This window comes from Anolis carolinensis, chromosome 1 (assembly GCF_035594765.1).
Source record: "Anolis carolinensis isolate JA03-04 chromosome 1, rAnoCar3.1.pri, whole genome shotgun sequence".
NCBI lineage: Eukaryota > Metazoa > Chordata > Lepidosauria > Squamata > Dactyloidae > Anolis > Anolis carolinensis.
In genome coordinates, this window is record NC_085841.1 from 353551423 (window position 1) to 353572445 (window position 21023).

At 41.1% G+C, this 21023-nt stretch overlaps 1 protein-coding gene across 3 annotated transcripts; it reads right to left on the reverse strand.

Moving 5' to 3' along the window:
• Positions 1-2804: 2804 nt before the first annotated feature.
• On the reverse strand, positions 2805-19930 carry gpr132 (G protein-coupled receptor 132). 3 transcript variants are annotated; one of them, XM_008102787.3, is made up of 3 exons: positions 19792-19930; positions 16515-16681; positions 2805-4326 (listed from the first exon to the last, which is right to left on the reverse strand). In XM_008102787.3, the coding sequence occupies exon 3, from the start codon at positions 4272-4274 to the stop codon at positions 3276-3278; it is 999 nt and encodes a 332-aa protein (XP_008100994.2). In that variant the 5' UTR covers positions 4275-4326; positions 16515-16681; positions 19792-19930; the 3' UTR covers positions 2805-3275. The 3 variants fall into 3 exon arrangements, with proteins under 3 accessions (XP_008100994.2, XP_016854730.2, XP_016854707.2); XM_016999241.2 differs by having other exon boundaries at positions 2805-4334; XM_016999218.2 differs by lacking the exon at positions 19792-19930 and having other exon boundaries at positions 16515-16917.
• Positions 19931-21023: the final 1093 nt, after the last annotated feature.

A 21023-nucleotide genomic window follows, 5' to 3' on the forward strand; every position in this document is an offset into this window, starting at 1 on the left:
AGCCTTGCAGCTTCAAAGCCTGGCTGTTTACTGCCTGGGGGAATCCTTTATTGGGAGATGTTAGCTGGCCCTGATTGTTTCCTGTCTAGAATTTCCTTGTTTTCATAGTGTTGTTCTTTATTTACTACCCTGATTCTTGAATTTTTAATACTTGTAGTCAGATTTTGCTCATTTTCATGGTTTCCTCCTTTCTGTTGAAATTGTCCGCATGCTTGTGGATTTCAATGGCTTCTCTGTAGTCTGACATAGTGGTTGTTAGAGTGGTCCAGCATTTCTGTGTTCTCAAATAACATGAAACATTCACACTTGCCTCCAACAGACAAGAGTTCTTTCTCCCACCCTGGACCTTCCACAGATATATACATTTCACTTGCCTAGTTTCCAACAAACCTCAAAAACCTCTGAGGCTGTGGGCAAAACGTCAGGAGAGAATGCTTCTGGAACATGGCCATACAGTCTGCAAAACTCACAGCAACCCAGTGATTCTGGCCAGGAAAGCCTTAGGCAACACATTGAACAAATAAGCTAGTTGTAAGCTTTTCTTTCCTTCCACAGGATTGTCACTGAAATAAACTACTAGGCTTTGCTACTCTCTGGTGGCGAGAACTATGCATTGCAATTGAAATAGGTGTTGGGTTGGCAAACTCAATCTTGGCATGCTGCTCTGGAAATAAATTTACTGTTCAGTCAGAAATAGTAGCAAGGTAACTGAAGACTCTTGTCTCCGAAAGGCTGCCAGCAACACCTCTGCCAGTAATGGAGACATCCGGCACTAGAGTAACGGAAAGAATGGAAAACATCTGGGGATCATATTCGGGATATGGCTTTCTCCACCACCTGTGCTATTTCTCTTTATTGGCCACTTGAAAATCAGGAATTAATACTGGAAAGAAACTTTATACCAGAGCTTCTGTAAGGAAGGAGAGAAACTTGTGTTCAAATCCTTCCTGTGACATAAAGCAAGGTGTCACTAACCAATCTTGGATAAACACAGGAGATTTGTAAGGATTAAAAGCAGAATAGAGCAAAATTGGAAGAAAAAATTACGATAGAATCCTGCTCAAGCAATATGCTAGTGTACAAATGGTTGGGAGCAATTCCTAATGCAACCAATTGTGCTGCAAAGATATATGAACAATTCTCTCTCTCGTGCTTATTGTGTTGGTAACTGGAGCTAATAAGTCACTGTGAAGTTGGTGAACTCTAAGCCTTGGTTCTTGTTACACAATTATTTGCCAACTTGTGATATCTAGCATCAGTATATTTATGCTGTGCTATAATTGAAGCTATCACAGTTTAGACACGTGATGAGACGTGAAATGAAAAGGTTTTGGGAGAAAGGCTATTTTAGCACAACGAGGACCTGTAAGTAATCTCATTCACAGAGATAAACCTATACAACATGTTTTCAGTGCCATGTTGGTATGAAAACCTTAAAATATTGGATTCAAAGCATTTGGCTTTAAACTACAGGAAAGGAGATTCCACCTGAACATTAGGAAGAACTTTCTAACTGTGAGAGCTGTTCAACTGTGGAACTCTTTGCCCCAGAGTGTGGTGGAGGCTCCTTCTTTGGAGGCTTTTAAGCAGAGGCTGGATGGCCATCTGTTGGGTGTGCTTTGAATGTGATTTTCATGCTTCTTGGACTGGATGGCCCATGAGGTCTCTTCCAACTCTGTGATTTTATGATTCTATTCTGTCCTCAGTGGGTTAAAGTAATGTTACTTGAAGGATTTCTTCCTTCCGTATGCACATGCTGGACTATTCAAAATATTTAAAATGTCAAAATGTGGATTTCTTGAGTGTCCAAAAATCTTGATAAAGAGAATCCTGTAGCTTGTATGATCTTAAAAACAATGCAGTTGTTCTAAACTTTGTCACAGTAACAAGAACGTCTCTGAAGTTGTCCACTGCATTCTTTGAAAAGAAAATTAGCAAAAGGTTACATTGGTTCTACACTGCTATATAAAATCCAGATTATCTACTTTGAACGGGATTATCTGGCAGTGTAGACTCATATAATCCAGTTCAAAGCAGATAATGTGGATTATCTTCTTTTATAATTTGGATTATCCAGCAGTGTAGAAAGGGCCTAAATGGAATGCTAATGTTATATGAACAAGGCTTTTCTATTCTTCCCTGAAAGGAAATTAGTCCACTGTTCCAAGAAATGAGGGCCACCAGTAGCAGAAGAGATAAACCCAATTCTGTCAGTTGTAGACTGAAAGCATGACTTTTCATGCTCTGGGTTTAGTATGGCCTGTGAACTGGAAACAATGTGTTGTCGAAGTCTTATATACAGTACCTCACAACCTCTGAGGATGCCTGCCATAGATGTGGGAATACTTCTGGAACATGGCCACACAGCCCGGAAAACACACAACAACACAACAACTGGATAACAGGTAAACTGCCAGAAGATATGCTAATATATAAGCCTGAGGGAAATAACAATTCAGAATTATTAGAAAGGATTGTTAAAGTAATAGAGAAATGCTGGAAAACATATTCTGCTACTGAATTCAAGCTAGTGGCAACTGATTCACCAAGAGCACACTTCTGAAAGACTAAAAATGCAAAACTAGACTACAGAATATGCTTTAGTAATTTTGCATGTTGCCTATATTTTCAGGATAGCTGGTTTATATCTGGTTGGCCTTTAGCGATTTATTTGGGAATTCAGGGAGTTGGCTGGTCCCGGGGATTATATTTCACTATAGATATCCCTGAGGAAGATCATTGTGTACAGAGAAGCCTAAAGCATGGATATCAACACACACTTCTTGGTCTTGGAAGAAGCAATATAAACAGTAAAATATTAGATCATTTATTTAAGACAACACCAACGTTTGGACAAGAATCAGCATGATACAATAAATGACCCCAGAAAGGCAATAGTGTTTATTATTCCTCTCTTCATTTAAAATGGTCTTAAACAGCTATACATCAGTCTTGCTTTCTTAACCCAGAGGATGATAATCAGATTATCGACCACCCATGAGCTGTGTTGTCTGGCCCACCAGTTTGAATCCTCTATGTGTCTCATTTCCAGTATATCATCATGTTCTGCAACATGTTCAGATCCAGCTGCAAATCCAAATGTCATGACATCATCCCATTGTAAACAACCATGATGTACTGAAAGGGCTATTCATCACTCACACTCTTTTCTAGAGCAGGCAGGGTTTTTCTTAACCTCAAGCCAATAAGGAAAAATGTCAGAGTATTATCTCCTTCTTCTTACTACTCTGGAGCTTCTATAGAGGAAAGATGTGCTACCTGTTCTGTGGATTTCCATCTGTAAGTGTCTCCTTTCGTGGAGATATCTGAGGAAGAGAATCCTGAACCTTGGTAATCTCTGTCTGCGAACCACTGGAGAGCTGAAACCCACAGAACTGGAAAGTTCGGCATATTTCCTTTCTGGCATTTTCGCTGGCCAGCACATAGATGAACGGGTCAGCTGCAGCGTTGGCAGTGGAAAAGCACAGGAACACCACTGACGTGGTGTAGCTCTTTTTCTCAAAACCACAGTTCTCATTTGGGTACAGTAAGTAGAAGATGGCACGTATGAGCAGAATGCAGTGGTAGGGAGCAAAGCAGATAAGAAAGATGACAATGACAGCAATAGCCAGGCGCTTCACTTTGGCTTTCTGCAGTGGGCTGAGGCTACAGCTGGTCTTAATGCTTTGGAAGATTTTGTAGTTCATGAAACTCAGGAGCAGCAAAGGGGCAATAAAGCCCACAAAGAAGCGGGAGACATTGTAATAGGCCAACTGAGGGTTGAAGGGTGATTCAAAGCACGTGGTGCTCTTATCCACAAAAAACACAGGGCAATAGATCACCGCAACCATAGTGAAGAGAGCAACTGTGATCACAGTAGCAGTTGTTTGGCTCCGATACCATTTTCCCCGGCTCTCCAGGGCCTGTACGACCGCCACGTAACGATCGGCGGAAATACAGCACAAGAGGAGGATGCTGATGTAGATGTTGCAGAAGAAGATGTAGCCGGTCACATGGCATGACTGCATCCCCATTGTCCACTTGTGGTCATTTTGCACATAGATGATCCAGAGCGGGAGGGTGCTCAAGTACATCAGCTCGCACAGTGACAGGCCAAGCAGGTAGACGGCAGTGATGTTTTTCCTCCGGATCTGCATGATGGTGAGGATGGCTGTTAAGAAGTTGGTTGGGAGTCCCACCGCAAAAATGACGCTGTACACAACAACCAGAAGCTGCCGGCTGTCTTCATATGGCATATCAGTGGAATTGCACATGTTGCCACCATGCGTAGGATCATCCAACAAACATGTCCTTCATTTGGGCTATCTATAGGTCTAAATGAAAAAAAGAACACTATTAGATATGTTGAAACAGGGTGAGGAACTAAACCTGCTCTCTCTTCCTCCTCCTCTATCATCACTGGTTTCATAGTTTAATGATGATGGTGGTGGTGGTGATGGTCATAACATATCAGCAATGTTATTATTACTACTACACTCAGCCCTTCACATTATCTAGGGATAGAGGCACAAGGCTGTTGTGAAAGTGAAAAACTGCAAATAAAGTAATTGCTATTATTTTCCTGGAAATTTTTAGGAATTTTTAGGTTCTCCAGCACAGCACTTTGGTCAACTTCTACTGGATAGGATCACACTGGAGGGCCAAGAGATTCCAAAAGAAGTGTTCTCTATAGGAATATCTAGGTCTTCCAGCACAAATGGAGGAAGTTGCCCATTGAGTCGGACTTGAGGATGTAGAGATTCCTAGAGAGAACATTTTAAATTGAATCCATGAATAATCAAATCCACAAAACTCAAACCTTCATATGTTCAATTATTGTTACTTTTTTTACAACCGTTTTCAATATTCCTACTCCTATTTATTTTATTTATTTATTTACAGTATTTATATTCTGCCCTTCTCACCCTGAAGGATACTCAGGGCAAATCACAATGTACATGTACATGGCAAACTTTCGATGGCATTAGACATACGACATACAGTAGAGTCTCACTTATCCAAGCTTCACTTATCCAATGTTCTGTCTGTCTGCCTTTTAGTCGTCCATGTTTTTGTAGTAAATGTTGCAATGTTTTGGTGCTAAATTCGTAAATACAGTAATTACTACATAACATTCCTGTGTATTGAACTGCTTTTTCTGTCAATTTGTTGTAAAACATGATGTTTTGGTGCTTAATTTGTAAAATCATAGTGGAATTTTATGTTTAATAGGCTTTTTCTTAATCCCTCCTTATTATCCAACATTTTCGCTTATCCAATGTTCTGCCGGCCCATTTATGTTGGGTAAGTGAGACTCTACTGTATATAGACAGAAACAGAGGCAATTTAATATTCCAGCTTCCGGCTTCATGAGGGTATGCCCGATTCTGGCCACAGGGGGAGCTGCTACTTCACAGTCCACTTGTCACATCGAGTCCTTGATGGAGTACTTCCTCATTCTTCTGCACGCTGCTGGAAGGTTTTTTATGGTGCCGTAAGCTAATTAAATTAGCCTCCCCGCATAAAGCGGTACCTAAATTTCCTACTCGACAGATGTAACTGTCTTTCAGACTGCATAGGTGAACAGCAAGCTAGACTATTAATGATTGGGAGCTCACTCCAACCCGGACTGGCTTCAAACTCATGACCTCTCGGTTAGTAGTGATTTATTGCAGTTGGCTACTAACCAGCTGCACCACAGCCCGGTCCACTATTCCTATTGCAACTACTCCTATTACTATTAGTATGCCATATTTCTCCCAGTATTAGGACCCAAGGTGGCTAACAGCACAATAACTCAAAAACAAATATATTATAATAGTAAAGATAAAGGTTTTCCTCTGACATTAAGTCTAGTCATGTCCGACTCTGCGGGTTGGTTCTCATCTCCATTTCTAAGCCGAAGAGCCGGCGTTGCTGTAGACACCTCCAAGGTCATGTAGCCGACATGACTGCATGGAATGTTGTTACCTTCCTGCCGGAGCAGTACCTATTGATCTATTCACATTTGTAACAAGATCAAATGAAATATGCATATATAATATGTGGTATGAATGGAAGAATGAATGAGAGCTAATAAATTTGAAGATACCATTCAAATATTAAGGCCTGCAAACCATTAACTACCTGCTCAGGAGTTGTAATTAAAATCTGTTAATAAGACCTGAAATAGTTTACCTGCGTGGTAAACAGTGATAAGAACTGTGAATGATAAGAGAAATGTTTACATCTGTTAACATCTGTCAACATTTGCAGACTTGATGAACTTTTGGGGCAGAGCTGCTTGTGTTTGCTAACACCAATCAAGAGGAATCAACATCTGGTCCAGGAAATTGAGATGATTCCAGGATGGAAGACGTCTATCATTCATTTACAACTTTGGGACAACATCAGCAAAATGTTGCTATTTAAGTGACCTTATGAAAATCCAGAACTTGTGACAGACAGCGACGCTGTTCACTCGCCATGCTCAGTGGAGATGGTGTACCTGGAAGTGGCAGATCTGCTATGGGAAAGCAGGATTCTGTTCACTTTTTGGGGCCTCCTTTTCTCAGGGAAAGATGAAGGAGTGCATTTTGAAGTCATGGTCTTTTTGGAGTTTTGAAGTTTTGGCATTTTGGAACTATGTCTTGGCAGGCAACAGTGGAAGCTGGGTCTGGCCTAAGCAGGTGCTTCTCCAAGAAGGGAGAAAGGATATGGTAATATTTGTGTGCATGAAGATGGATGCATGTTGTATGTGAATGCTAAGTGAAAATGTAACCTCCCCTTTGTTTGTTTGTTAGCCAATGTAACTGTAGGTTGTTTGTAAATCCAATGTAGTTGCACAGAATCTGTATGTCTGTATGTCTAAATGTTGTTCGTTGTTCTGTAAAAGTTCTGCTATACCTCTCTGACTGAAGTTGCAATAAAAAGAACCTATGCTTCAAAGTTATTGAAAAGTTATTCATAATATTTTTGGTGTCAGAAGTGGGATATTCTGTTCAGTCTGAGCAGGATATTTTAACCTTTGTTTTAGAAGTATTCATGACACATTTGCATGTTTTCATACTGCTAGGTTGGCAGAAGTTGGGGCTAACAGCAGGAGCTCACCCCGCTCCCTGGATTTGAACCGCTGATCTTTCGGTCAGCAAGTACAGGAGCTCAGCAGTTTAATCCACTGCACCACTGGGGGCTCCACGAATATTATAATATTCTAACATAATTAAACATACTACCATATTAAAACAGCAACCAAATTAAAGACAAATTTAAAACTGTTTAAAAGCATACCAAAGAGAAACCAGGATTCCCCCATGAAAAGATGCCCACTTCTTTTTCAGGTACAGTAGAGTCTTACTTATCCAACAGAAACGGGCCGGCCGAACGTTGGATAAGCGAATATGTTGGATAATAAGGAGGGATTAAGGAAAAGCCTATTAAACATCAAATTAGGTTATGATTTTACAAATTAAGCACCAAAACATCATGTAATACAACAAATTTGACAGAAAAAGTAGTTCAATGCGCAGTGATGCTATGTAGTAATTACTGTATTTACGAATTTAGCACCAAAACATCACAATGTATTGAAAACATTGACTACAAAAATGCGTTGGATAATCCAGAATGTTGGATAAGTGAGACTCTACAGTAGTTGCTAAAAACTTGCCAACATAACCTTCCTTGACTGAGATGACCGCAGTGGGTTGTGGTTCTCCTCCGTCTTGCTCCACTGCATCTTGCACAAAAAACACAGAAGTAGGTTAGGCAATCTGTCACCTTTAGCTGGAGACACTTGCCTTTGATAAATGGGGCCTCAGCTCACATAGCCTTTCCTATCTCTGCTGCATCTTGTCTACACCCGTTCTCATTTCCTTTTCTCATTCATGCTTACCATCCTGTTATGTGTAAGAATCAGTTGAGGTTGTATCAAACCAAGAAACATAAGTAGTCCTCCCTGGTGCCTCAGACACTGGTTTTCATAAGACATTGAAATTATACAAGATTTTCTAAACTGTGTCTCACTCATTAGCCAAAGTAGAGGCTGTGCTCAAGAAATCAGAAGACTATTAGGACTTGAAAGGGCAAATATGAAGGAACCAGACAAAATCTTTAAAACGAAAGTAGTATCAGGAGAAAATAACATTTCAAAATCATCCATGCCATGGTATTTATAATTGTGATAGCTGGACAGTGAAGACAGCTGACAAGAAATTAAATCATTCAAAGAATGCAGGAGAGTTTTACAGAAGAGAGTTTTAAGGATGCAATCAATTGCCAAAAAAGACAAACAAATGAGTGCGGGAAGAGCCCGAACTCTTTGTACAAAATGACTAAACGAGGATATTGAATTGAAGGCATATCATGAGATGTCATGACTCACTGGAAAAAATTATATTGCTTTAAAAAATCCACAAACATTGACCCAATAATTAGGCTTATATAGTGAAAAGTAAACTGGAAAATAGAATGGTTTGAGTGTTGGGCTATGATTCTGGAGACCCCGGTTTGAATCCATGCTTAGCAATGAACACATTGAGTGATCATGACCTAATCACATTCTCCTGGCCCCAACGAGTGTTATTAACTGTTCTCAAATCAATTGAAAGACTTCCTAATCATCCTGTTGTCAACAGCCTTGCTTTAGTCTTTCAAACTCAGGAGCATGGCTTAAAAAAATTATTATTTCCTTCTATAATACAGTCTACCTCTTTTCCTACTTGAAGCTGTTTCAAGTTACAAAGAAAATTATAACTAAAATCTGTCAACAAATATGGTAAATAAAGAAAAGGCCTACAGTGTGGAAATGCTCAATATACATTCCAATCTCCAAGAAAGAGAGACTCCAGGAACTGCAGTAACCACTTGATTATTTCAGTAATTCCCCATGGGGCTGGGCTGTGGCGCAGTTGGTTAGTAGCCAGCTGCAATAAATCACTATGACCAAGAGGTCATGAGTTTGAAGCCAGTCCATGTCGGAGTGAGCACCCGACCATTAAAAAAAATAGCCCTGCTCGTTGTTAACCGAAGCAACCCGAAAGATAGTTGCATCTATCAAGTAGGAAATTTAGGTACTGCTTATGCGGGGAGGCTAATTTAACTAATTTACGACACCATAAAAATCGTCCAGCAGCCTTTGGAATGAGGAAGTATCCATCAAGGACTCGGTGTCACAGAGAATGATGAAACAGCTGCTCCCCCTATGGCCAGGATTGCGCATGCCCTTAGTAAGCTGGAAGCTGGAGAAAGTTAAATTGCCTCTGTGTCTCTGTCTCTGTCTCTATGTTCATATGGCATTGAATGTTTGCCATGTATATATACATTGTGTTCTGCCCTGAATCCTCTTCGGGGTGAGAAGGGTGGAATATAAATACTGCAAATAAATAAATAAATAAATAAATAAATGCAAGCAAACTGCTGTTGAAAATTATTTTTGAAAGTCTTTATCATATTATATGGAGCAATAACTGTTCAGGAAGAAAAGAGGCATGAGGAATCATACTACAAACATACGAAAAGAAGCAAACCAAATATTTTCTGAAGGGAATCAGCCTGTGCTTTATAGATCACAGGAGATCAGGCAAGGCTACATTTTAGCAGCCCGTCTATTTAATTAGTATACTGAACACATAATACATGAAGCAGGATTAGATTCAGAAGAAGCTGGGTTGGAAATTGAAGAAGGAACATCAATAATCAAAGATGTGCACATGACATCATATTACTAGCAGAAAATAGAAAGATTTTGAGTGATTATTGAAGGAAATCAAGATAGAAAGTGGTAAGTTGAGAAAACAAGAAGTAATGACCATAGATGATTTGCATGACTTTAATGTAGACAATGAACACACTGAAAGAGTCCAAGATTTCCCATATCTTGGTTCAATCAGAGTAAAAACTTCAGTCAAGAAACCATAAGAAGACAAGGGCTTGCAAGGGTAGCTATGATTAGACTAGATAAGGTCCCGAAGTGTAAACATACTGTATATTGGGTTGTTGTATGTATTCTGGCCATGTTCCAGAAGTATTCTCTCCTGACGTTTTGCCCACATCTATGGCAGGCAACCCCTGAGGATGCCTGCCGTAGATGTGGGCGAAACGTCAGGAGAGAATACTTCTGGAACATGGCCATACAGCCTTGAATACATACAACAACCCTGTGATCCTGGCCATGAAAGCCTTCGACAACATACTGTATATTACTAAATACTAATGGTTAGTACTGTCCATGCCATCGCATTCCCTATTTCTCTATGTGTTTTGTGAAAGTCATTTGAGATATCATGCTGCGGATACTGTGGACTGTTAAAAAACAAATTGGTAGATCCTAGAACAAATCATGCCTGAAGAGGCTCTAGAAGTCAAGATGACTTCGCTATGGCTATCATAATTTGGCCATATCATGGGAAGAGATGACTTACTAGAAAAGATAATAATGGTAAGGTAGATGGCAGTAGGAAAAAAAGAAAACCACAATCTAGATAGATAGATTCATCCAGAGAAGCCATGGCTGCCTTGAATCTGCAAGACCTGAATAGGGATGTTGAGGATGGAGTAACTTGGAGGTCCCACCATCTCATATAAGGCAAAGTCAACTTGAAAGCAGTTAACGACAACAACGCTAACTTTTGGATGAACTGCGATAAATCAACAAAGGTTGAAGCTTATTGTGACGATAGGGTACACACACAACCTCGAATAACACTTTCAAATTTCAAACTAAAACCTACTTTGGGTTCACTCTATCATTGACATGACAGCTGTCAATGAAGTAGATCAGGGGTCCCCAAATTACGGCCCGGGGGCCACATGCGGCCCATCAAAGCCATTTATCCGGCCCCCACAGCACAAAGGCAGGAGGGGATTGGACTAAATGGCCCAAGGGGTCTCTTCCAACCATTATTATTATTATTATTATTAAACATTGCGGCTGGGTGGCCATCTGTCAGGGGTGCTTTGCTTGTGCTTTTGGTGCACAAAGGCAGAAGGGGGTTGGGACTATTATTATTATTATTATTACTCGGTGGCCAACTATAGTCCGGCCCTCCAACGGTCTGAGGGATAATGAACTGGCCCCCAGTTTTAAAAGTTTGGGGACCCCTGAAGTAGATATTCAAATATCTGTGAATGATTTATTTCAACAAGGCAGATGCAACAAGGTTTTGTACTCATATGTGTCAAATAATGGCAGCCTGGGACATTCCTTGTGGTAGTTGTACCATATCTTGGAGAAGTTTATTTTTTTGGAATGGTGCTCCCAAAATCACTCAACATAGCCAATAGACCTGACAGCTAAGGTCTTTTGAGAGCTGTAGTCCAAAAGTAACATTTCCAAACTCTTGTTCTTTAAATACATCAGAACCTCTGCCATCAAGTGATGGCCAGTCTGAAGCAAATGAGATGTTGTCCCGCATCCAATGAACAGAAGCTAGACAGATGGACTTTTAAAGTTTTACTTCAACGCTGACAATGGGATGGGACAGCTGGCCAGAACGGGAAGCACAAAGGACAGAACATGAAGTGAAAACAACTCTGTCTTCTAACACCTGCCAACATTTCCTGTCACCCAACATCTGTTGCTGGGGTGGTTGCTTCATCCCACCTAATGAAAGGGGTGTTCCTGCTCCATATTCTCTCGGATTTCAAATTAGAAGCCAAATTATATGTGATATTAAACCTTAGTTTGTGGAACTTTAACGCCATCGAGTCCCTAGCTCAGGAGATTCAAAGAGCTGTGGTTCAAAAACAGTAATTTTGCCAAACTTTGTGTTAAAATATATGGTAACAAATGCTCTAAGCATCTTTTCTTACCGATACATAGCAGCTGCGAAAATTTGGTGCAAGGATCAATACACAGCAGATGGAAAGAGGAAATTTAATCCTTGGCCAGCTGGCTGTGATCCTAATTAAAGTCCCTATCTCTAGAAAGTACTAATTTCTGATCATGAAGGCAATGTCCTCTGGCACATGCAGGCTGGTTTTGCAATAACTTACTTAAGGTTCCCTTCTCTTGTGAAAGTAACCAGTTCCTAGTTTGATTTCATATTTCAAAAATGAGGATCTGAGGACAACATACTCACCCTGTGAAAGAGGACACGGAAACATCAGGGGAAAGTATTACGTACAATTCAGAAATAGTCAAGCTTGTTAGTACTATAAGGAAAGTGGGTAAAACGTGTCCCCGTGCCACATTTGGCACCTAGGGCCATTTCTATAGCCTTCGGAGGCCTTTCTCTTCTCCAAAGTTTTCTCCATTTCCTTAGATGCTACTTTGGTTTATTGCAGTATCTATGTTGGGCGTTTAGTATCGTCACGTCCTGGAATGACCCCATTCACCCAGACTTGTCATGCCAACCTTCCTGCATGGAAGGACCAATATAAAGAAGCTTCCTGAACCAATTACGCATTGCTTGAGAAGCCCAGACTTCTCCAAAGGAAAGACCATGGAGGTGACGCCCAATTCGGAAAAACAAAGCGAGCCACAAGGCAGTAATGGCTGAGAAAGGAAACAGCAGGGAGTAAGCTTTCAGAGTAGAGAAATGGGCAGAACGCCAATGACGGAGGTATATATGTGACCTATTTTTGGTTTTGAAAAACAGGCATTTTTTAAAAAATAGGGGGCCCTGCAAACTTTTTCAAAGACAGAGACTTCCAGAAAAGGCAACGTGTTTTCAGTTTTTTGAAGAGGGGGCAGACAAGTCCAAGGCCAGGGAGTCTGAAGGAGTTAAAAGACTCTAAAGTAGCCACATGCAACCCCATTTTGCCCACGCCTGCCCTAAACATGTTGTCCACTATGTTACCTGTAGAACCATATCTGATTGCATCAGAAGGAGTCTAGTGTCTAGATTAAGGGAAGTTCTGGTGCCTCTCTATTCTGCTTTGGCCAGACCTCACTGGAATACTGTGTCCAATTCCGGGCACCACAATTTTAGAGGGATATTGACAAGCTGGAAAGTGTCCAGAGGAAGGAGACTAAAATGATCAAAGGTCTGGAGACCATGAATCTCTCTGAGGAGCATCTTAAAGAGCTGGGTATGTTTAGCCTGCAGCAGAGAAGGTTGAGAGGAGACATCCCTATATTCAAATACCTTTTTTGTGTCAGGAGTGACTTGAGAAACTGCAAGTTGCTTCTGGTGTGCGATAATTGGCTGTCTGCAAGGACGTTGCCCAGGGGACGCCCAGATGTTTTACCATCCTTGTGGGAGGCTTCTCTCATGTCCCTGCATGGGGAGCTGGAGCTGACAGAAGGAGCTCACCCACTCTCCATGGATTCCAACAGTTGAGCTGTCAGTCAGCAGTCCTACTGGCAGAAAGTTTTAACCCATTGCACCACTGGGGGCTTGAAAGGATGTCATAAGGAAGAGAGAGCAGGCTTGCTTTCTGCTGCCCTGGAAACTAGGACTCAGAGCAATGGGTTCAAATTGCAGGAAAGGAGATTCCACCTGAACATTAAGAAGAACTTCCTGACTATAAGAAGAGCTGTTCAACAGTGGAACTCTTTGCCTCAGAGTGTGGTGGAAGCTCCTTCCTTGGAGGTTTTTAAACAGAGGCTGGATGGCCATCTGTCAGGGTGCTTTGATTGTTCTTTTCTTGCATGGAGGGCCTTGGACTAGATAGCCCATACAGTCTCTATCAACCCTATGATTCTATTCTTCCTATCAGTTTTCTTCACTTTCCTGCTTTTTCCATGTATATTTTAGTTGCTTGAAGAATATATTTGTGATAAACCAACCATTGGCTTTGCAAAATTCAGTCAATCACGCTCCTGAGCACATTAAGTGTGTTTTGACTTAGTTAAGGAAGCCACGGCCGGGTTTACAGGACCTAGGGAGGGCTGTTAATAACAGGATGAGTAGCTACATTGCAAAATTAGATCAGTTTGACATCACTTCAAGAGCCATGGCTCAATGCCAAACAATTCTGGGATTTATAGTTTACTGTGGCACAAAAGATCTCTCATAAAACTACACACCCCAGAATTTTATAGGATTGGGCCATGGCAGTTAAAGTGGTGTCGGACTATTATAATATTGCAGTGTGGTATAATATTGAAGTGGCTAGAGCCTCAGACATCTCTCATTCACAGCATCGCCATAAGCCATGGTCAATTTGACAGCAATCATCAACAACAAAAATAATGAGAATTCTCTTCCAAAGAACTCGAGGGCTACATCAAATTACAAATCCCTCAGTCTTATAGGATGCAAGCATAGCAGTTAAAGCCTTGTTTTGTGAGGCCCCAGCACACTTTGGCAGAGGATGCTAAAGACCTGATAAGCAACAACTCTGATGATTCCATAGCAGTGAACCATGGCCATTAAAGTGGTGCCAATCTGCATTAGTTCTACAGTGTAGATGCACTTTCACATAAGGTACTAAAAGCAAGAAAGTTTGGAAGAAAGAAGGAGTGGATTTTAATGTGAAAGTACCGCAAGCTCAGTTCTGATGAAAGAACAATTTGTGGTGTGAAACATGTGCCGAGAGAAACGTTGTTCCTTATTTCTAGGTGTATGTTAGCAGCTTCCTTACTCACTTCCCCACCAGATGGTTGTTTTACACCTGACAAAATAAATTCCAAAAGGTAGAAATCTGCCTATGTCTGAAGCAAGTAAAAATACCTGATTCTGGAAAAAGTATTTTGGATTGTCACTTTCAGAATCCCCTAGCCAGCATGGCCAGTGCTTGGCTGGAGGGTTCTGGGAAGCATAGCTTCAAAAAGGAACTTTTCCTAACTCTGAGCCCAACATATTGCTAGCTAAAGAGATTATATCCTATAAGAGTGTTAAGTCTGAAAAGTCCTGTTTTTTTCCCGTGTCAGGAGCGACTTGAGAAATTTCAAGTTGCTTCTGGTGTGAGAGAATTGGCTGTCTGCAAGGACGTTACCCAGGGAACACTTGGATGTTTTACCATCCTTATGGGAGGCTTCTCTCATGTCCCCAAATGGGGAGATAGAGCTGACAGAGGGAGCTCACCCGTTCTCCCCAGATTCGAACCGCCGACCTGTCAGTCAGCAGTCCTGCCAACACAAGGGTATAACCCATTGCACCACCGGGGGAGTCCTAATGTTAATTACCCATATTTGCCACTGTCCTGCTGCAAAGTTTTGTTCTGAAACTGTTTTTAAAATAATGTACACTTTGTATTATTGTTAATCAAGGAATAGTACGGTCCATCTTGAATGACATTATTGCCTGAAAAGCAGGATGTAAATGAATATAATAAAATGTATTAAGAATAATAATAATAATAATAATAATATTTCAAAGCCCATTAAAACAGAAACAATGAGTAGAGAACGCTATAATTAAAACAAACAAACCATCTGCTCCACCAGCAAAGCTAAAGCATTATGTAACAATGCAAAACCAATACCAGAGACAGTTGTGAGAAAGAGCTCAACATTAGGGGCAGTACTGGCTTCTAGAATTTATTTTTTAAATTCTCTAAGGGAAATATATATAAAGAAAGGAGCCCCTGGTGTCACAGCAGATTAAACCGCTGAGCTGCTGAACTTGCTGACCAAAAGGTCGGCGGTTCAAAACCAGGGAGCAGGGTGAGCTCTTGCTGTTAGCCCCAGCTCCTGCCAACCTAGCAGTTCAAAAACACACAAATGTGAGTAGATCAATAGGTACTGTTCCGGTGGGAATGTAACAACGCTCCAGGCAGTCATGACCTTGGAGGTGTCTACGGACAACGCCGGCTCTTTGGCCTAGAAATGGAGATGAGCACCAACCCCCAGAGTCAGACATGACTAGACTTAATGTCAGGGGGAAACCTTGACCTATATATATATACCACAAGTGTCATTACAAGAAAGTTTCTACCAAGCAACGTTTTATCATATGTGGTGGACGTGCCACAAAGCAAAAAATGGCCAGAAGATGACGCAGAACATGCTACAAGAAATTTTCAAAAACCAAACTAGAACTTGATCCAACTTTATTTTTATTGGGTCTATCAAATGAACAGATTAAAAAGTCAAACTTTAAAATACTACACTATGATCTTAGCAGCACGAAAACTAGATAGATTATACATTGTGGGCACGCCTTTTGTTTTCCTTGATGGAGCTTGTAGAAGTTACTTTTGATGACAGCAATTTCCTAAATCCCCAGTTAAGCATATTCACTGGTTGTGCTGGCTGAGAAATTTTGGGACTTGTAGTCCAAAAGTGAACTCCCCAAACTCGAGTTCCCTCCACATAGGTAATGCAAAGAAAACACCGTGACCCTTTCTACACTGCCATATACAATCCAGTTTACCTTCTTTGAACTGGATTACATGGCAGCGTAGACTCATATAATCCAGTTCAAAGCAGATAATGTAGATTTTTCTGATTGGATAATCTGGATTATATGGCAGTGTAGAAGGGGCCTGAGGCCTCATCTACACTGCCATATAATCTAGATTATCTGTTTTGAACTGGATTATATGTCAGAAACTGGATTATATGGCAGTGTAGATCTAGTCTGAGTGAACATGAATAATCAATCTAAAAACCCCTCCACTTGCATTAAAACAAATAGATGGCTTACCTTTTCAAGAAGCAATCCCCAAGTGTTAAGCTCTTTGGAGGTGCCTCTTCTTCTCTTGATGGAGTTTGTGGAGTGACATGAGCCTCCCAGCAAACACTGGCATTGACTTTTCTTGCCACACATGTATGAAACCAGAGCCAGGAAGTGACAGTCAGTTGTGGCGTGAGCTCACATTTTAAACAAAGGAAAAAAGAAGGGAGAAAAAAAATTCAGACAACCAACTCAATTGTTTTGTCACCGCCCATTTCGCAGCCTTAAAAAAATAATAACAATCATGGACTTTCCTCGCCAGTCAGCAGTACAGACACTGCAGCATACAAGAGTTCCAGACAGACACAGATTCCCTTTTCTAGTTCTCAATTCTGCCCTCGCACTGGGTGTTTTTCCATCATCCCACAACAGTTAGTTGCCTTTTCATACACATTAGACACACTTGTCCCCCCCCCCCCCCCCCGCACCAATGGTGTTTTTAAATATTTGTTGTACTTTTGCAAAAGCTGGGACTTCCCCTGAATTGAATGACACGTTCTTGCCACTGTTCTTTTATTATTATTACCCCATATAATGTATAACTGTTATATCTTGGACCCAGTGCTATTCATCATCTTTACCGAGAACTCTGATGACAAAATGGGAGGCTTGCTTTACCAAATTTGGAGATGACACCAAATTGGGAGGAAGAGCTAATACCCCAAAGGACAAGATCCGAATCCAAAAGGACCTTAACAGATTAGAGAGCTGGGCCAAAGCTAACAAAAAGCATTTTTAATCAGGGGGCATTGTGTAGTTGTGATGTTTTATGTTGGTTGCTTATTGTTTTGTTATTGTTTTTGCACTTTTTGTATTTTGCATGCTGCACCTTGAGTTCTTTGTAAGTTACCCTGAGTCCCTCTGGGAGATGGTGGCAAGGTATAAATAAAGGGTAAAGGTAAAGGTTTCCCCTGACGTTAAGCCTAGTCGTGTCTGATTCTCCATTTCAAAGAGCTGGTGTTGTCCGTAGACACCTCCAAGGTCATGTGGCTGGCATGACTGCATGGAGCACCATTACCTTCCTGCTGGAACAGTACCTATTGATCTACTCACATTTGCATGTTTTCGAACTGCTAGGTTGGCAGAAGCTGGGGCTAACAGTGGGAGCTCACCCTGCTCCCCGGATTTGAACCGATGACCTTTCGGTCAGCAAGTTAACCCACTGTGCCACTGGGGGCTCTCCGGTATGAAGTTTATTATTTATTTATTTATTTCAAGAGGGAGAAATGTAGGGTACTACACTTTGGCAATACAAATGAAATGCACAAATATAGGATAGGTGAGACCTGGCTTGAAAACAGTCCATGGGAAAGGGATCTAAGTGTCTTACCAAGAAACAGCAACCTAAGATCTACAGAGATACTTACAGGAACACCTCAGCATGCGAGAGTCCAAAGGTGGCAGGCTAAAACCTGGAACCTCAATCAGTGGCTGAAATCGGATGAGAAACTCTCCCCTAGGCACACACAGAAGACTGGGCGACTTGGAAGGCGTTAAACAGACTGCAATACGGCACTATGAGATGCAGAGCCAATCTTCAGAAATGGGGCTACAAAGTGGGGTCCATGACATGTGAGTGTGGAGAAGAACAAACCATAGGCCACTTACTACAATGCAGTCTGAGCCCTGCCACATGCACAATGGAAGACCTCCTTACAGAGATACCAGAGGCACTCCAAGTGGCCAGCTTCTGCTCAAAGGAATGCCAAGTCTTTAACTTTGTAGTTTTTTATACATTATAGCAGTATTCTCAATTTGCTTCTGACACCATAAATAGTTAGCCACAAGCTGAACATGAGCCAGAGGCAATAATGTGACGCAGCAGCTTAAAAAGCCAATGTGATTGTAGGCTGCATCAATAGGAGTACAGTATCAAGACAAAGGAAAGTTGTATTCCCACTCTATTCCACTTTGGTCAGACCTTACCTAGAATACTGTGTCTAGTTCTGGACACCACAAGTCAATAGGGACAGATAGGGCTTTTTCTGTGATTGCTTCCAGGCTATGGATTTCCCACTCTAAGAAGCTAGCTCAGGCATGGGCAAACTTTCACAATTCACAATTGCCTCAAGCAGACAAGAGTTCTTTCTCCCACCCTGGACATTGCACAAATATATAAATCTCACTTTTCTAGTTTCCAACAGACCTCAAACCTCTGAAGGATGCCTGACATAGATGTGGGTGAAGCATCAGGAGAGAATGCTTCTGGAACATGGCCATACAGCCCGGAAAACTCTCAGCAACCCAGTGATTCTGGCCCGTGAAAGTCTTCGACAACACAATTCAACATAGTTTGTGGCAGGCACAAAAATGAAGTTTCTGGAGTATAACAACTTACTTTCAAAGTAAATTCCACACAGTTAAACAGGAAATAATACTTTCAAACCAGGAACTGAACATTTTTCAAATTTTGTTACATAGTGTAGTGGCAGCAGCTACATTAAAAAAAATCACACCCATATTCTAAGAACAAGTTTCAAACTGCGGATGGGGGCTCTACCGCATTCTTTTAAAATATTAGAACTAGATTTTACATTGTAGAATTAATGCATTTTGACATCTCTTTAACTGCCCTGCCTCAGTGGAATCCTGGGAATTAAAGTTTAACAAGATCTTTATCCTTCTCTGCCAAAGAGTGCTGGTGCTACAATCAACTGCAACTCCCAGAATTCCATGGTATTGATCCATTGAAGTTAAAGTAATATCAAACTGCACTGGGTTGCTGTGAGGTCTGTTGGAAACTAGGCAAGTGGGGTTTATATATCTGTGGAATGTCTAGGATGGGAGAAAGAACTCTTGTCTGTTTGAGGCAAGTGTGAATGTTGTAATTGGCCAGCTTGATTAGCTGGCCTTCTAGCTTAAAAGCCTGACTGTTTCCTGCCTGGGGGAATCCTTTGCTGGAGTGATTGGAACTCTATGAGATACTCATTGAAGAACTATAGCAAAGTGTGCTTGCTGCAGGATGTCCCACAAAAAACAAGTTTTGGCAGTTTAATAAACTTTTCCCATGTTTTTATGATATAACCAATTGATAACCCAGGAACAAAAATCATATTATATAGTGTTATTATTATTACAATACTATCATCATTTTGATAAGCCATGCAAAAAACGGGTTTTAAAAAATTACACATAAAAGTTCTTAATCATGGCAATGATAACAGGTTCTTAGCAATGATCTAAACCTCTGCCCAAATATGGGAATTGTGTTTGTTCTTATGGAAGCTGTGTACTCAGTGGGGCTTACTTTTGGAGTTGCTTTCTCCTTTCTGTTTCCTCGGCCTCTTTCTCTTTCTGCTCGTTGATGGAGACCAACCCGCCCAAAGAGTGAGGAAGGGAGAGGCAGTCTATCAAAGAGGAAGAGAAGGCTGAAAAAAAAAGAAAGGAAAGGAAAGCAGTTGAAGTCAGAAGGAACAGAGAAAAGTGTTGAGAGAGCGAGAAGGTTTGGGAAAAGACCAGAAACCAAAACATTAGGGTTTTTTTTTCCATCATGGAGTGCACCTACACTGTACAATTATTGCAGTTTGATACTCTTGCTGCCTATTACAAGGAAAACCATCTGATTCCTAATCCATCTAAAACACAGCTGTGTGCTTTTCACTTTAAGAACAGACATGCATCTTGAGCTCTGAGGATGACCTGGGAAGGAATCCCACTGGAGCATTGCAACACACCCAAATACCTGGGAGTCACTCAAGCATGGATGAGCTCCCTCTATCAGCTCCCGCTCCATGTGGGGACATGAGAGAAGCCTCCCACAAGGATGGTAAAAACATCAAAACATCCGGGCGTCCCCTGGGCAACGTCCTTGCAGACAGCCAATTATCTCATTCCAGAAGTGACTCCTGACACGAAAAAAAGTGTTTGATGCTGCTTTTGCTCCCATGATTGCTTCCTAGGGCATCCTAGGATTTGTAGTTTGGCGAGGGACTTGGACCTTTTGTACACTGCCATATAAAATCCATATTATCTGATTTGAACTGGATTATATGGCAGTGTGGAGTCATATAATCCAAAGCAGATAATGTGGATTATTTTATTTGATAATCTGGACAATATGGCAGTGTAGAAAGGGGCTTTAGACTTCTTTGCTAGTAGTGCAAAGTGGTGATTTCCTGAAAAGAAAGTTTCCAGGAAAGAAACAGTTGTGCCGAATAGGTACAAATATAGTGCCAGTCCCTAAAACAGTGGAGGAAACACATCACTGTTAATACTCCATATCAAATACCTTGGGAATCATTGCTGTTGTGCTCATCTGAACTATAGCGATAAAGCATTTTAGCACAGACTTTTAAGTACAGCAGGCTGGGGTTTGGTTCAAGGACCCTGTGGATACCAAAATCTGTGAATGTTCAAATCCCACTATATAGCATGGTAACTGGATGTCACTTATATAAAATGGCAAAATCAAGGTGCACTTTGGGGAATTAATTTCCTTCAATAAGGCACAGATATCTATATCAAAATGCTATAAGAATG

Excerpts from the sequence above, each read along its gene's own strand:
- gpr132 (XM_008102787.3), bottom strand. The coding sequence starts at position 4,274 with ATGTGCAATTCCACTGATATGCCATATGAAGACAGCCGGCAGCTTCTG.